Source organism: Cicer arietinum, chromosome 6 (genome assembly GCF_000331145.2).
Source record: "Cicer arietinum cultivar CDC Frontier isolate Library 1 chromosome 6, Cicar.CDCFrontier_v2.0, whole genome shotgun sequence".
NCBI lineage: Eukaryota > Viridiplantae > Streptophyta > Magnoliopsida > Fabales > Fabaceae > Cicer > Cicer arietinum.
In genome coordinates this window covers 5,922,131-5,937,292 of record NC_021165.2, presented here as the reverse complement: position 1 = coordinate 5,937,292, position 15,162 = coordinate 5,922,131, and the positions used below count along the sequence as shown (strand labels likewise).

At 31.8% G+C, this 15,162-nt stretch overlaps 4 protein-coding genes across 5 annotated transcripts in view; 1 reads left to right on the top strand and 3 right to left on the bottom strand.

Moving 5' to 3' along the window:
• The window catches only part of LOC101497312 (serine carboxypeptidase-like 45), a 6,454-nt gene extending 3,747 nt beyond the window's left edge, over window positions 1-2,707 (bottom strand). Inside the window, exon 1 of the mRNA XM_073369881.1 lies at window positions 2,330-2,707. The gene's annotated coding sequence lies outside the window, so the exon portion shown is untranslated. The remainder of the gene's footprint in view (window positions 1-2,329) is intronic.
• A 350-nt stretch (window positions 2,708-3,057) lies between these two features.
• Window positions 3,058-5,273, bottom strand: LOC101496452 (acyl carrier protein 4, chloroplastic). Of its 2 annotated transcripts, none has more exons than XM_004503741.4 (4): window positions 5,092-5,273; window positions 4,310-4,405; window positions 4,093-4,215; window positions 3,058-3,457 (listed from the first exon to the last, which is right to left on the bottom strand). In XM_004503741.4, the coding sequence occupies exons 1-4, from the start codon at window positions 5,158-5,160 to the stop codon at window positions 3,326-3,328; spliced, it is 420 nt and encodes a 139-aa protein (XP_004503798.1). In that variant the 5' UTR covers window positions 5,161-5,273; the 3' UTR covers window positions 3,058-3,325. The 2 variants fall into 2 exon arrangements, with proteins under 2 accessions (XP_004503798.1, XP_004503797.1); XM_004503740.4 differs by having other exon boundaries at window positions 4,093-4,221; window positions 5,092-5,269.
• Window positions 5,274-6,144: 871 nt separating this feature from the next.
• LOC101496122 (mitochondrial phosphate carrier protein 3, mitochondrial-like) lies at window positions 6,145-9,448 on the top strand. Its single transcript, XM_004503739.4, has 6 exons — window positions 6,145-6,631; window positions 7,285-7,646; window positions 7,961-8,004; window positions 8,405-8,619; window positions 8,749-8,873; window positions 9,125-9,448. Exons 1-6 carry the CDS (start codon window positions 6,332-6,334, stop codon window positions 9,162-9,164), a joined length of 1,086 nt encoding a protein of 361 aa, XP_004503796.1. The 5' UTR covers window positions 6,145-6,331; the 3' UTR covers window positions 9,165-9,448.
• A 2,183-nt stretch (window positions 9,449-11,631) lies between these two features.
• Window positions 11,632-15,162, bottom strand: part of LOC101495799 (uncharacterized) — a 6,637-nt gene continuing 3,106 nt past the window's right edge. The window contains exons 7-14 of the mRNA XM_073370492.1: window positions 15,079-15,151; window positions 14,942-14,987; window positions 14,711-14,820; window positions 14,503-14,610; window positions 14,366-14,425; window positions 13,792-13,853; window positions 12,831-13,146; window positions 11,632-12,330 (exon numbers count right to left, since the gene is read on the bottom strand). Of these exons, the coding sequence (XP_073226593.1) occupies window positions 12,127-12,330; window positions 12,831-13,146; window positions 13,792-13,853; window positions 14,366-14,425; window positions 14,503-14,610; window positions 14,711-14,820; window positions 14,942-14,987; window positions 15,079-15,151 (979 nt within the window). The 3' untranslated portion in view covers window positions 11,632-12,126. The remainder of the gene's footprint in view (window positions 12,331-12,830; window positions 13,147-13,791; window positions 13,854-14,365; window positions 14,426-14,502; window positions 14,611-14,710; window positions 14,821-14,941; window positions 14,988-15,078; window positions 15,152-15,162) is intronic.

The following is a 15,162-nucleotide window of genomic DNA, read 5'->3' as shown; positions in this document are numbered from 1 at the left end:
GCCGAGTGGTTTATGTTTGAAGACAATTACGTAAAATAAGTTGAACAGTAAATTTGAGTGTAAAAATCACTTTTCAAATCAAAAATTACAAATCATGCCTTCAAATTAGCATCATTTCTAGAGACAACATGTTTGTTTAGGATCACAACAAGTGTAGCTTTTGGCAAATTCATTGTGCTTTTGCCAAAGTCACCGTGAATCTATAGATAAAATCAATTACAATCAACATCACCCAGGTCAAAATCAATTTTGAGTCTACCGATAAACCAAACACACACTTGAGTGATCCAAGGCTAAATATTTCCTTTTTAGAGTGTCTTGAATCTTTCTCTACCCTGCAGCAAAAGGGAAGCTGTACACATTGTTGAGACCACTTAATGCATGAATCTGAGTCAGCATGTAATTTTGCTACTATTAAAAAGAAATTAGTGTTTTGAGAATTACAGTGTGTAAATGTAGATTTTTGTTCCTTTTGTGTATTTGTCTCTATAAAGTATCAGATGCATCATTTTTTTATGTTTAATTAAATTGTCTCATTCTCTGTACGTACTGTGCTGAGCCTTCAGAGAATATGAACATTTTTCATAGAATCCTGGTGGATATTGCAGGGTGTTAACAGAGATACACAGCTATTTTTTTTTGTTTTTTTCTCAAAAAGTTGTTTGATTTATTAACTTCATTTGATCAACAAGTACATGCAAAACTTTATTCATTCACATAGTGGTGTTAGGGCATGGAGATTCCAAGGAAACTAGACTAATAGTGCAATCTTACTTCTGTAGTGGTCACTACATTTTGAATGCATTGTGGATTGTCAGAAAAGTTAGTAATCTAAGAGAACAAATACATCATTGATCATAAAAATTACTCTCCATTTCAACACCTTAGATATAATTTGGCTTCTTTTCTCGTTCTCAGGCACATCAGCAGTTATAAGTGATGTATTTTTCCACATTGTCTTGGTGTTCAAATAACATCACTCTAACAAGTGTGCAGTCACAACTTGAATGGACTAAATAGTGGAAACTTGAAATCATCTGAATTCTCTAATCTTTTCCTTATGGGGCTAATCATGGTTTTGAGACCTTTCTTAATGTAGTTAGTATGGGAATGAACTAGTTCCATTTGGTCAGTTGTGAAAAGGCTTTGTTGATAATGAAACAGTTTACACAGTTGTTGTTCTTTTTATTTTTCAAACCTTTTTGTCCTTGTTATACAAACCCTCAGACCCCCACCTTCATCCCCATCATTTTTGTCTTTTTCATGTAGAAACTCACATGCTAGCCTATGAGGAGCCACATGTCTCCATCATGGCCTCAAACCCTTCCATGCCAGATTTTCATTGTTGGAGATGGCGGGTCCCCTTCCTCCATTATTCATCATTTCACTTGTACAAGCTGTGTTAAATTTGTATGCTAACAATGCGATAATTCAATTTAGGGTACTGTAGCTTTGGTCTTTAAAGGTATGACACTATGTACCTTTTAGTCAATAATTTTATTGACCAAATTGACTCATATAATATATATTTGAAAACGAAATTAATTAATGAAAAACACATTAAAGAACAAATTGACTAATAAAAAACACGTTTAAATATGTTTGTCATTTTGATGCATTCAAGGACTATTGTAAAAACGCCTCAAACATTTGAGGATTAAAATGATAATTTACCTGTTCAATTTAGGTGAGTGCTTCTATGAACCAACGCGGCATGATTGATGCTTAAAAATCACTTGAAACTTTAACATAATTGATGATACTCCTCAAAAGTAGAAGTTCACAACTTTTTTCATTTATACGACTGAAACAATGATTTGATTGATGTCGGTCCGAGAAATTTGAGTTTTAAGAGACACTTATTCGTTTTTTCTTCTTTTAATCAAACAAACATCAATCAAGCCTCTGTATTAGCTATGAGAATGAGCGGGACTAAGAACTTCTACTTCCATAAAACATCTATCGTAACTAAAGTTTTGAACAATTTTCAAGTACATGTGTACAGTAGAATGTGCCTCCAATTTATGGATGTTTATGTTTTGGCAAACATGTTTAATTGGTATGAATGGACCCTATCCAAGTACAGTTGAAGGGGAAAAAGATGATCTAATCATAGTATAATTGCTTCAAAGTCTAGTCAATAATATTGAGCTGCTATATCTGTGGAGCATATATGGAACTTCCATTAAGCAAAGGAAATAATTTTAAGAGAACCAAGCAGTAAGAACAAATAAAGTACAAAAGGAAAAATATATATTATGTGGTGGGGTAGGGTTTTGTAATATATGCAGCTGAAAGAAGGGATAAAAGAGAAGAAAAAGGCCCCTACCTTAAAATCTTTTCACAAAAGGCTTCAGATCTTTCATCATTAGCTGTACAGAGTCACTGCATTTGTTGGCGTTCATTTACATTACTATCAATATATTTGACTTACTCTCAATACAAATTTTACTGACCCCAAACTCAACAACATCATGGAAGTATATATTATAATAATCATAGCTTTAATGTTTGATAAATGTAGTCTACGCTACTTAGTAACGTAAAGTTTGATTGTTGTTGTATAATTTTAAATTGTAGCTAAAATTGCAATTATGGTCGCAATATAATTTTTTTAGAAGTGTTTAGAAGGACATCACATGAAATTGTGATCATATCAACTGCTTTTTTTCTATTTTGATGTTGCAATATCAAGATCAGTAGCGTAAAGCCTATACACTGGTTTTGAATAATATTGCTCTTTCATCTAAAATATACAAAATGGAGAAAATAGCTGATCCACTTTCTACTATTTATTGACACAGATTTTGCTTCTTTTCGTCATCCAGATTGTTATCATAAACTACTATTGGCGTCAAGCTTAGAGAAAACTAAAAACAATAACTAAACAGAATTTCACAAACTATAAAACTGATTAACTAACTTTATCCCTAGTATTTAACAGTAATACTCTCCCACAAGCTGGAGCATGGATATCTCAGAGGCCTAACAAACTTGAGCGTCAGAGTTCTTACACTAAGCACAAGGATGAATTTGATGGAACATGAAAAACAACAATAGACAAACATTACCTATGATATTGCCCAACAAAACCCAATGACATGCTTATCTTGTCTTGAGTCCATAAAATGAGTCATTTTCTGTCACCACTTGCAACAAATAGCAAGTTAAACGAGGTTACAATAGAATAGTGAAAAAAAAAAAACAATTTGCTTCCTAATGAATCCGCATAAACACAGAAAAGAAAGGCCAAATAAAATTGCTTATGATTATCCCAACTCTTCTTCAGCTCTCAAATTGATTCCATACGGTTCATCATCTACTACTAAGCTTCAGCTTTCTTTTGAACCAGTTTCTCTATCAAATCGGCTGCTTCTTGAATGGTTGTGATGTTTTCAGAGTTATCATCCTCAATATTAAGATCAAATTCTTCCTCTAAACCCATCACTATTTCCACCTGCCACATCAAATAACAATAATCAATTCAATAACACCATACCTAGCTCTAGCATAAAGAAACAAAAACATCATCTAAGAAGCATGGTTGCTAGCTATCAAGCACACAAATATCATTGGGATTAGGCGCTTCTTCATGTCTGGCATGCCTTAGTGTCTGAAACTTGTACTAACGTGTCCAACAATTCAGACTTAAGTGTCCCAATTTTTTCTTTGCTTCGACACTCTTTGGACACATCTACGGGATTAATATGTGTCGAAGCAATGATGATAATGAGGTGTTTAAAGACATTAAATTTGATTATATTATTTTTATTTTTTCGGTAAGAAATGAATGAATAAAGGTCAAAGGATCATATCTTGTTTTAGATTTTTTTTTAATGAAACAACTTACTTAATTTAAATGCACATTTATATTTTTTTTCAATTTATATCCTTTATAAATAATATTTGTATTTTACTTAATTATAATAAATAAATAAATGTGTTGATGTCCTATATTATGACATTAACAGTGTGATGTATGCTGTGTCAGGTGTCTCTGTCAGAGCCTGTATTTAGTTTGCGGCAAGTAATCAACCAAATGAATCACGAGAATCAAAACTAGCAATACTTGATAAGAATTGAAATTCTTACTGTGTCAAGGGAATCAGCACCAAGTGCTGAAAACTTGGTTTCTGGGGTAAGCTCAGACTCAGGAGGCAAAGCAAGTTGTTTCCTCACAATCTGGCTCACTTTCTGCACTGTCTCAGGTTTAGCCTGAATCTTTAACAAAATTCAAACATGTTATTAATCTTCCTTGCAAAATTTTCAAAAATAAAATGCATTCAAAAGGGAATTAAATCAAACTTACTGCACAAATGCGGAAACGAGAAGATTTCAAAGAAGGAAAGCTCCTCCTCGTCCATTCCACAGAAACTGCCCCAAAACTTGAAGTTCTGTAAGAACCCTGCATTCATGTTTGAAGGTTTAACCTCTAAAATCAATTTCTTTTCACTTCTTCCTCACCTCATAAAAAAGTAAGGGTCATTAAATAATTAACAAGAATTTCAAAGTGGTTTAAGATATTAAATAAGTCACATTTTATCTAATAGACTCTATACAAGGATCTCTTAGATTAAGGAGCTTATAGAAACAGTTTATAACATGTCTATAAACTTTTTTTAGCTCATATTTCTATAAGCTATCCAGAATAGTTTACCAAAACAACTTATATCTTATATAAAAATAATTTATGTATTTTGTTATAGAAATAGTTTGTACATAGCACTTATATATAAGGGCTTATACTCTAAGTGCTTAATTATGTTGTTTATCCAAACATGACCTAATCTATGCTATGTGTGCACCAAAAGTAAGTTTGCAATAGTCTCTAATTATCGGCCAACACTTAGTTTTTGAATTCAAGCAATGAGAAAAAGACTAAGAAACCAAGTTTTGAGCACCAAAAGTAAGTTCGCAATAGTCTCTAATTCATGAACCAAAACCTTAACACATGTATGAGTATGTTTTGTTACATATTGAGTTTGTATTCTGGCGAAAATTCTAATGAATTAATTTCATGCATGCATTTACTAGTAGTATTAAAAAAGCATGTAGTTTTGAAGTGTAGAGAGAAAAAAGAAAAAATGGAACCTGAATAGTCCTTGTAGAGAAATTGAAAGAGGGTTGAAAGGTAAGAGAAGTGGCTGAAACAGAGGCCATTTAAATGAATTGATAGTAAGGTAAGGTAAGTAAGGTGAAGTGTAGATAGATAGGGAGTGAGGAGTGAGGAGTAAGAGATAGGATTAGGTTGATGAAATGAAATTGGTACTATAGACTATACTAGATAGATAGATGTCTAGTTGGTGCTTAGTTGGAAAGTGAAGCCATGTCATGTCAGGAACAATTTTTGGCATTGTTGGTTTTTGGCTAAGAATCAATCAGTGGTGAAAATTGCTCTCAAAAATGCTGAAATTTTAACACTCATTTGACATTTTTTTTCAATGCAATGCAACTTGCTATATTATATTATACTTCTTGAAGTTGAAATTGGGGTCCACTTTACCTTCTTTAGATTGAAATTGATGATAAATAGTAAGGGAGGTACTTTCTTTCTTACATTAGACATTAGTTATTTACAAAATCTATGGATATCTTGCACTTATGACATAATAGCAAAAGATAATAAATTTCATGGTGTATATCTTCTTTAATTTTAAATTAATAGATGTGTTCCAAAACTAATTACTAAATAACAAGGAATTTTGTTAAGATGTGCCCACTCATGTACCTTAAATGCACATGTTTAAAAATTCAAAAGTAGAAATATTTTAAAAAATAATAATAATTAGTCTTGCTAACATATGCCTTATACATTTGTCAAAAACAACCAAAGTAAACTGCCACGTTGAGTATTGTGCGCTTTGTACAGTAACATTGAATTTTCTTTTTTTACCAAGAAAAAACCATTTCCATTGATGCAAACAATTTGGAAAACATTTAAAAGTACAAATTTAATTTATATAGAATGTGGTAAAGAATTTTTACAATTACAACTGTTAATTATTAATAATGTTTGTAATAATAATAATAATAATAATAGTGAAGAGTGAAGATGGTGGTGCATTAATGTGTAAATTGGAAGGCATTACATAGTCAAAGGGTAAGAGAAAGTTAAGAGGACGAAAATGATGGACACGTTCTCACTCACATTCTTCATTTTTCACTTTGATACAATTTCCTAACCACAAACACTCCCACTTTGTAGCTCATAAATCCATCTCTTCCACTCAAACAACAACATTCTATTTATTATTATCTAGAAAGACATAAACACAAACACAAACACAATTATTATTATTATTATTATTTTGTGAATTAATTAATTAGCACAATGGCTTTGTTTGATCACCAATCTCGACACTCTCTTGTCCCTGGATTTCTTTACTCATCAAATGCATTCTCTCATTTGGATAATATATCTTCAATCAACAACAACAACAACATTAATCATTCATCATCAACACCACATAATTGGAATAAGAATATTCCTATGATCCCTGCACCAAAGGAGACAACTATCCCCATGTTTTCTACTGAATACTATGTCGCATGCAGTCTTGGTGGTATCTTCAGCTGTGGTCTCACTCACATGGCTGTCACTCCTCTCGATCTCGTCAAGTGCAACATGCAGGTCTCTATGTCATACAACTTATACTATATTATAACATTCAAACTTATTCTAAATTCTATTTAATATTCTATTCTTTTGTGTCATATGAATTTTTCCATCAATGATCTTTCAAATGAAATTCTAAATGCGCAATTGGTTGATCATTTGATGAAAATTATTTAGAATTGAATTGATTCTATGTTTGATATCGTGGTGAAATACAACTTAACCTGCAAAAGCTACCAACTCACATAAACTAGTATTCTCTACTTACAACTGCATACATTAATCACTCGGATAGGAGTAGTTTTAATTAAATTTAAAGTGAAATGATTAATGTTTAGATTTTTTACACCAAAAGTGAATTTGATGTAAAATTTAGTTTTACATTTTCAACTCAAACACAAAAGCTATTTTTTTGTCTCTATTGACATGAGACAAAACTAATTTTGAGTTTCTGCAATATGCTGCTTGAATTTTATTCATAGATTTTTTGCATTTATCAAAAGAAATCTGAAAATTTCAACTCCACTGTCATTATATATCAATGACAAAATCATCCTGATTTTGCTGAACCAACTTTCATATTTGCATAACTGAGTAAGGATGAATGAATATGAGAAAAACATGCATACAAATTAATGCGTTGTTATTAATATTACTATTATTTTCAGATTGACCCTGTAAAGTATAAGAACATCACATCAGGGTTTGGAGTTTTGCTGAAGGAACAAGGTGTCAGAGGTTTCTTCAAAGGCTGGGTGCCAACTTTACTTGGTTACAGTGCTCAAGGAGCATGCAAGTTTGGATTTTATGAATACTTCAAAAAGTATTACTCAGATCTTGCAGGACCAGAAAATGCAGTAAAGTACAAAACTTTCATATATCTAGCTGGTTCTGCTTCAGCAGAAGTTATTGCTGATGTTGCACTTTGTCCAATGGAGGCAGTTAAAGTTCGTGTACAAACTCAACCTGGCTTTGCTCGTGGTTTGTTTGATGGGTTACCTAAGTTTATCAAGGCTGATGGTATTTCTGGGTATTTTCTTTCGCTCTATTTAGATAAAGTGCTTATCGTCGTATTTATGGATAAGCTATTTTTATAAAAAGATAAAATAAAGTTAAAATGTTTTCGTTTAAGTTATAAGTTGTTTTCATTAGCTATCCTAGAGAACTTATGAAAATTAGCTGAAAACAACTTACGAGCATGCTATAATTAAGTTGAATCTATAAACTTGTCCAAATCAAATAAGCCAATCTAAACAGCTATTTGTTCAACTCTTTTGTTGCTGCTTATCATACATTAGATTTTTGTAACCTACAAAGTTGATCAGAATTTGATATGATTTGCAGGCTGTATAAAGGACTTGTTCCTCTTTGGGGACGTCAGATACCATGTATGTATACGAAATTATGTTCATAGTTTTATATTTAATTTAGCTCCATTAAAGTGAGTGTTTCGTTCTAAAGAGTAAAGTAAATAATATCAATGGATTACGAGAAAATCAGCCGTTGATATTTCAACATATCTATGATTTATGCACGTGTCATATATTATCCATCACTGATTTTCTCATCAACACTTGTGATACTTACTTTAATTTCTATAGTGAAATTGTTCATGTAAGACGATTCAAGAATCTAGACTAATAGATTATAGAATCTCTGAATATCATGTCATAATCTCTGTAAAATTTCATGTTTGTTGTATTATGCAATTTTTAAGGTGCATTCCTATTCTATATATACTTTTTTTCTCTGCTCTTCCCCTTACACATACTTTTTGGCTTCTATCAGACACGATGATGAAATTTGCTTCCTTTGAGACCATTGTGGAGATGATCTACAAATATGCCATCCCAACCCCAAAAGAACACTGCAGCAAAAATAAGCAGCTTGGGGTCAGTTTTGCAGCAGGATATGTTGCTGGTGTACTATGTGCAATTGTCTCACACCCTGCTGATAACCTCGTTTCTTTTCTCAACAATGCCAAAGGAGCCACTATTGGTGATGTACGTCCATGCATACATACATACATACATTCCTATATATATATATAGGAACAGAAATAACATCCACTATGTTATGTTCTTCTGTGTAATGTTTGCTTACTTGAGTCTTTTCATCTAATGAATTTGCAGGCAGTGAAGAAGATTGGGCTATTGGGTCTTTTCACTCGTGGACTTCCTCTTCGTATAGTTATGATTGGAACACTAACTGGAGCACAATGGGGTCTCTATGATTCATTTAAAGTATTCGTAGGACTGTAAGTACCTCCTCTTATCTCATATTTCCTACTTTCATCCTCTATAACACCAACACTTCAAATTAAAGATGTGTCTAATAGTGTTGATGTCAGATACTACGTGTAAATGTTAAGAGTCGTATCTGGAGTTGTATGAGCTTCATAGCTTTCATAAAGTTAATCCATGCTGTACTATGCCATATCAAATGTCCCAAATTTCTGTGATTTGTTTCTCTTTTTTCTGTTAATCATTTTTCTGTTCACTCTTGCAGGCCAACTACTGGTGGAGCGACTCCTGCCCCTACGAAATAGAAGCCATTCAAAGTTTCAAACAAACACATGCTTGGTTATGCAGAAGAGATATTATTTTGACAGACAAATAATGTTAGATTTCTAATGCCTCTTAGTTCAAGCCTGCTTTACCAAAGAACCACCATATAATATTTTATTAATGTTCAGATTTTGTCCTTCATTTGACTTTTTACAATCTATTATAATATATTAAAATAGACTTCTATATCATATTAGGACATGTCATTAAATTTTGTGTCACTTCATTCAAATATTATCACCTAAAAAAAATCTGACGTAGTACATCTAACAAACACTCTTCCACTTTCTTATTAATTTATATTTGCAATTTGCTTTAGCACATACTTTACTATTACACTTTTTGCTTTATAATATTTTGTAGAACTATTCATGTGTCATGAATTACAAAACACAATACAGTATATGTTAATTATTCGACACTCAGTATTCCTCAATCATTATTGGTAACAGTTTTTCTTATGATTTTAACTTTCAATTAATATATTGGATCATTTTAAAGGTTTCTTAAGAAATACATACATGACTATAATTAGTGGAAGTTTTATTTTATATATGAAAATAGGAAGACAATGACATATATGATTAGTCTCTATGCAACTCTTTGTATGATCATTTACATGTTTTCAAAAAAAAATTCCTTTAATATAAACAAAAAGTATGAGAATTTTTATATATTTGTAGTTTACATCTTTGAGCTTTAATTCTATTTATATGCTTTGATATATTTGTGATCAATTTTTGTTGTTGATATTTGGCCCAAATACATCACTTTTTTGTCCAAATTGTACTTTATTAGGTCATTTTAAAGGTTTCTTAAGAAATACATACATGACTATAATTAGTAGAAGTTATTTTATATTTGGAAAACAATGACATATATGATTAGTCTCTATGCAACTCTTTGTATGATGGTTTACATGTTTTTAAAGTTTTTTCCTTTAAGATAAACAAAAAGTGGGAGAATTTTTACATATTTTTAGTTTACATCTTTGAGCTTTAATTCTATTTATATGTTTTGATATATTTGTGATCAATATTTGTTGTTGACATTTGGTCCAAATACATCACTTTTTTGTTCAAATTGTACTTATATTTCATTACATAGTATACTATGTGTCATTCAATGTATTTATCGGATATACTTTGAAACTTGAAACATGTTTCTAACACCAATACACATCTCTTAAATTTCGGTGATACTGAAATTTCTCACCTCATTTTTAGACATATCGAGTCAAAGAGTGTAACATTTAACTCTCTGAGATTTTCTTAGATAAAGAATGATAAATAATTCATGTCTACGAGATAGACCTATCCCACATTTTTAATTTCTACAATCATTTGATTGTTTCAAATTGAATATTACATAGTATCATTACAGAAAGAAAAAAAATATATCTTTTAATGAGAAATAGTTATTTTTAGTGAGATCTATAAAATATACAAATCTATTACATGTCATTTATTAGTAGGCATGGCAACAGGGCAGAGGCGGATTTTGCCTCCTTCAACCCCGCACCCAATTAATTGGAGAAAACTCATCTGCAACAAGGTTCGGGTTTCCTCGCCTGCACATGTACTCTTTCATATATATAAAATTATAAATATAAAAATTATATTTATTATAATTGATATAATAAAATAGTTATTATTAGACAATAATAAAATTAAAAAATATTTTCTATAGAGATAAAATTATATTTTTAATATTTAAAAAAATATTAAATATATTCAATATACATATGTATATAAAATTTAAAAATTACAATAATATTACTTGCGGTTCATGTGCGAGGTGGATATCACCACCCCACCCGTCCGGCGAGGTTTTCCTGCCTAAATTAAATAGATTTGAGTAGGTACCCGCAGGTGCGAGTTATGTTGTTATCCCTACTTATTAGATAACTAAAATTAATATTTAAATCAGAATATAATTTAGAATTAGATGAACAATCTATTTTAAAATAAAATTTTTTAAAATTCAATTTATTTTTTAAATTAATATTATTTTAATATTTTTAAAATATTATTTATAAAACTTATGAAATTAATTAATTAATGTCCATCCAACCATGCAGCCCATAATCTAGTTGGTATTTGTTTATGCTGGCTCGATTGTCAGTGTATTTGTAATTTACTTTTTCTAATTTAACCGATCTTGTTAGTCGTGTTGAGGCTGTAAGAGTTTTATGCTCAGGAAATATACTTAAATAAATAAATTATATGGGATATAAAACAATCTTGTTACATTATCGGGCATGTCATGTAAAATATATATAGCCCATTTTACCATAGAATTCTCATCTTACACCCAATATACCTAAAAGTTCATCTATAATCCCACTTCAGAAAGCAATTGAGCTATTTTTATCGTTGGCATTGTCGAGCTAAAAGAGTAAAAAGGGCTCTACCTGTTTACCATTCGTGAATTAAACAATTCATAATATTGAACTTTTGCCAATTTAATGAATTTTCCATCTTAATTTATTGTACATACAACGTCAATGTTAAAATTGGTAGTTTAATGTTTACATCACACTATAAGAACAACATCGAAGTTTCATACTTGATAAAAGAATTATTCTATAAACTAAAATAAATAAATAAAATTAGAACAAAAAATAAATTGGTGAATTTTGTTGGGATGGGAAGATAGAAAAGTTTTCCTCTTTTATGATATTCCCCGCCGTCTCTTAAGTCTGAGTTAGGTACGCCACATAGCAAGGTAAGTCCCACCCAGAAGCTGTCACTGGCCCGGTAATAATTTCTGCAAGTACCACTCAAATATCAGATGCTGAAATCTGACCTTCACCACATTTGTATCCCAATTTTCGTCCGACTAGCTTTTCTTCGCCTATGAGTGAATGCTTTACTCCAGCATCAATTTTCTCCCAATTTTTAATAAAACTTCAAACAATTGTCCTGAAAATCCGGTGGCCATTTAGGACTGACCAAGGTGTAGTGGATATACAGTGTCAAATACAATCCGTGCAAACAAGTGTTGGATTTCTTGCAGGTCACCACGAGCTAAGGATTCATAATCAATTTTTCTTCCTTTCTTTGACAAGAATTTCTTACAAGCACTTACTTTCACGCAGTCAAAAATGCGTAGAGCTTTTAAGTACATCCCTAATGGGATGAACACCTGTCAAATTATCAAAGATTAAGAATACAAACTACAGTCTGATGATGTTAACCAGTATCATTAAACCAATATATCAACAAAGATAGCCCAAATTCATAAATGAAAATCAGGTTATCATACTTTAAATATCTGGTTAAGATGTTGAATTGTCTACTATCAATGTCAATCATTAAACAATGAATTCAACAATTACAACAAACACGGTTTAATTTTCCAGGTAACCACAATTCAATATCTCACCGGGGAATATAACTGTTGAACTGATGTCAGTAGTGCCACTAGGATTAATTTTTCATTCACTCTTTCTTTGCATGCTTCTTGCACATGCATTTATCTGTGCTGTAAGCAGTTTGTGGGGGGGAGGGGGTGTAGTATTGAGTATTTGAGTTTCTTTTAAAAGGAACGGTGAATGATCAGGTTCAATAATATCCTAGTACAGTCCATATGTTGGATCATAATATCAAGAAGTATTTATAAAATCAAGAAAAAAATATGCTCACCATATCTGAATGAGGGGCTTGAGGATAGTCAGCCATAGCTCGAGCTACTGAGTGCCTAGATGTCATCTGCAACAGTGACGCTTTAACAGATTCTGCAAGATCCAAAATCTCATTTTCCAAAGCCTTTTTATTCAGATCGAAAGGATCTGCTGATATTTCAGGAAATCTGACATCGTGTGGTTTGTTGATTCTCCTAGCTATGTCTACTGCTTCCAACAAATTTCCACCATTATGAACTGCAAGGCTAAACGCAGCAATCACCAAGGGATTCCTTGGTTGATCACTCAAAGATTTATGCAATGCAAGGATACCAACCCTGAAAACATAGATTCCTTATGAGTCTTGCCATGATGACCCAACATGTAATCAGCTCGTAAATCTTTCTAACCATGTATATCTTAGAACCTATTCTTAACATTGAAACCATAGGCACTGGCAATATCACAAAGATATCGCAGATCATTCCATGGCAGTCATAGGCACTGGATATTTAACAAAGCAATAACAACACGATAATTTTATAACTTGAACTGCTTCAATAAACAAAAATGTTGTTGATATTCGATTACGGGCTTGAGTTCGATAAATGTGAGTCAGGAAACCAATGACTCGTTTACTTTGGGAAAATATTTTCATTTTCTAAATTGTGAGTTAGTTTTAGTTATTAATTATTAACAAGGAGATAAGAAACTCTTTGAAAAAAATAACTGTCTGCATTTCTAGAAACAATGAAAATGCTAAAGAAAAACGTTTTCATTATTTTCGAAAATGCATCATCCATGGCTAGCATTTCATCTTCTCTCCATCCCAAAGGTTCATTTTAAAAATCTCTCATATTCTTATTATCAAGTAAAAATAAACACATTTTAAAAATGAAAACAAAAAATGTTACCACAAAGAATCAGGCCCTAAAGTTCTTTGTAAATACAAGAAATAGGCATTGTTGTTGTATGTATCTTACCATAAGCTGCTATGACACGGACGATTAGGTGCCAAAAGTTTATCCAAATTGAAGAACAAAGACTGCAGATGAAATTCCAAAAACCAAATAAAAATGTGCCAATGTAGTGGTAAAATTTGTGCATTTTTAATTGATACTCAAGTAACACAGAACAATTCTGAGATAATCTATCAAGCCATATACAAATTAGGAAAAATAAATCCCCACCCCGCCGGCCCCTTCCATTTGCTGTCCAGAACTTGAAAGACTTATATCTCTATTTTAATGAGTATCTTTACTTGTCCAGACTCCAGAGTCAAACCCTAAAATACTCAAATAAGAATTAGCATCTAATTATGCTGATAAGTAGTCTACATGAGTTTGGTAAAAATAAACATTCACATATCCTCAAGTAGTGGAACCAAGGAATTCAATATTGTGCATATTCTGGTTTGATAACTATTTGCAAGGATTGTGTAAAAGCAGGGAAGAAAATGCATTAGTTGATTTAGTTCCCAAACATATACATGTTTATAACCAACAAGTTCTGAATTTCTTTTGCATGGTAGAACAATGCATAGAGGAATGGGGTTACCAAAAGCATATTGGTTCTTTTGTCCCGTCTCTGAAATCCATGGCGAACAAAATAAAGAGCCTGCAATGTTAAATGTGATTTGAGGTGAGAATTCCATGACTAAGCTTTAGAAATTAGAATGCAAAACCACTGACTACCTGAAAGGGAAGAAGAATATCTAGAAGTCCAAATTTCCATAATAGCCTCAAAGAAGCTTCACCAGATCCATATGCTAGCATATAATTCATTTCCATCAGGAGCCTACCCTAAAACAGTTACAGAGGGGAACCTAAGCCACCACATAATACTCTCGTGTATGTATACAACAAAGCAGAGAGAAGAAATAACATTTTAAATAGTATATACCTTATCAAGTCTTAATAATGAATATGAAAGATTTTTAATAGAATGAGCAGTTTCACTTGAAATACTAAACCCCAAGCGAGCAGCAATTCTAATTGCACGAAGAATGCGAGCTGCAGAAACAAATGGAGGCAGAAAGACTCATGTATTCACTATTCAGAAGAGTAGGCATGTCCAAGGAAGTCTACACTGCCCAAAATATAAGAAATGGTGACAAACTCAACAAAAACTCACCACAATCCTCCTGAAAAGAAGTAGCTGCAGGAACAATAGTTTGGACCTGTTTACATAAAATTATGATAGAAAAGTTTAAATTTATGATTAGAAAAAGCACTATAAGAAACCAGAGCTTCAAAGAGATACATGCACACTTTAGCTTTTCTAAGATCTTCCATCCCTCCCATGTAATCATATACAATTTTTGCAAAAAGATCAAACATAAACCTGAAAGAGTG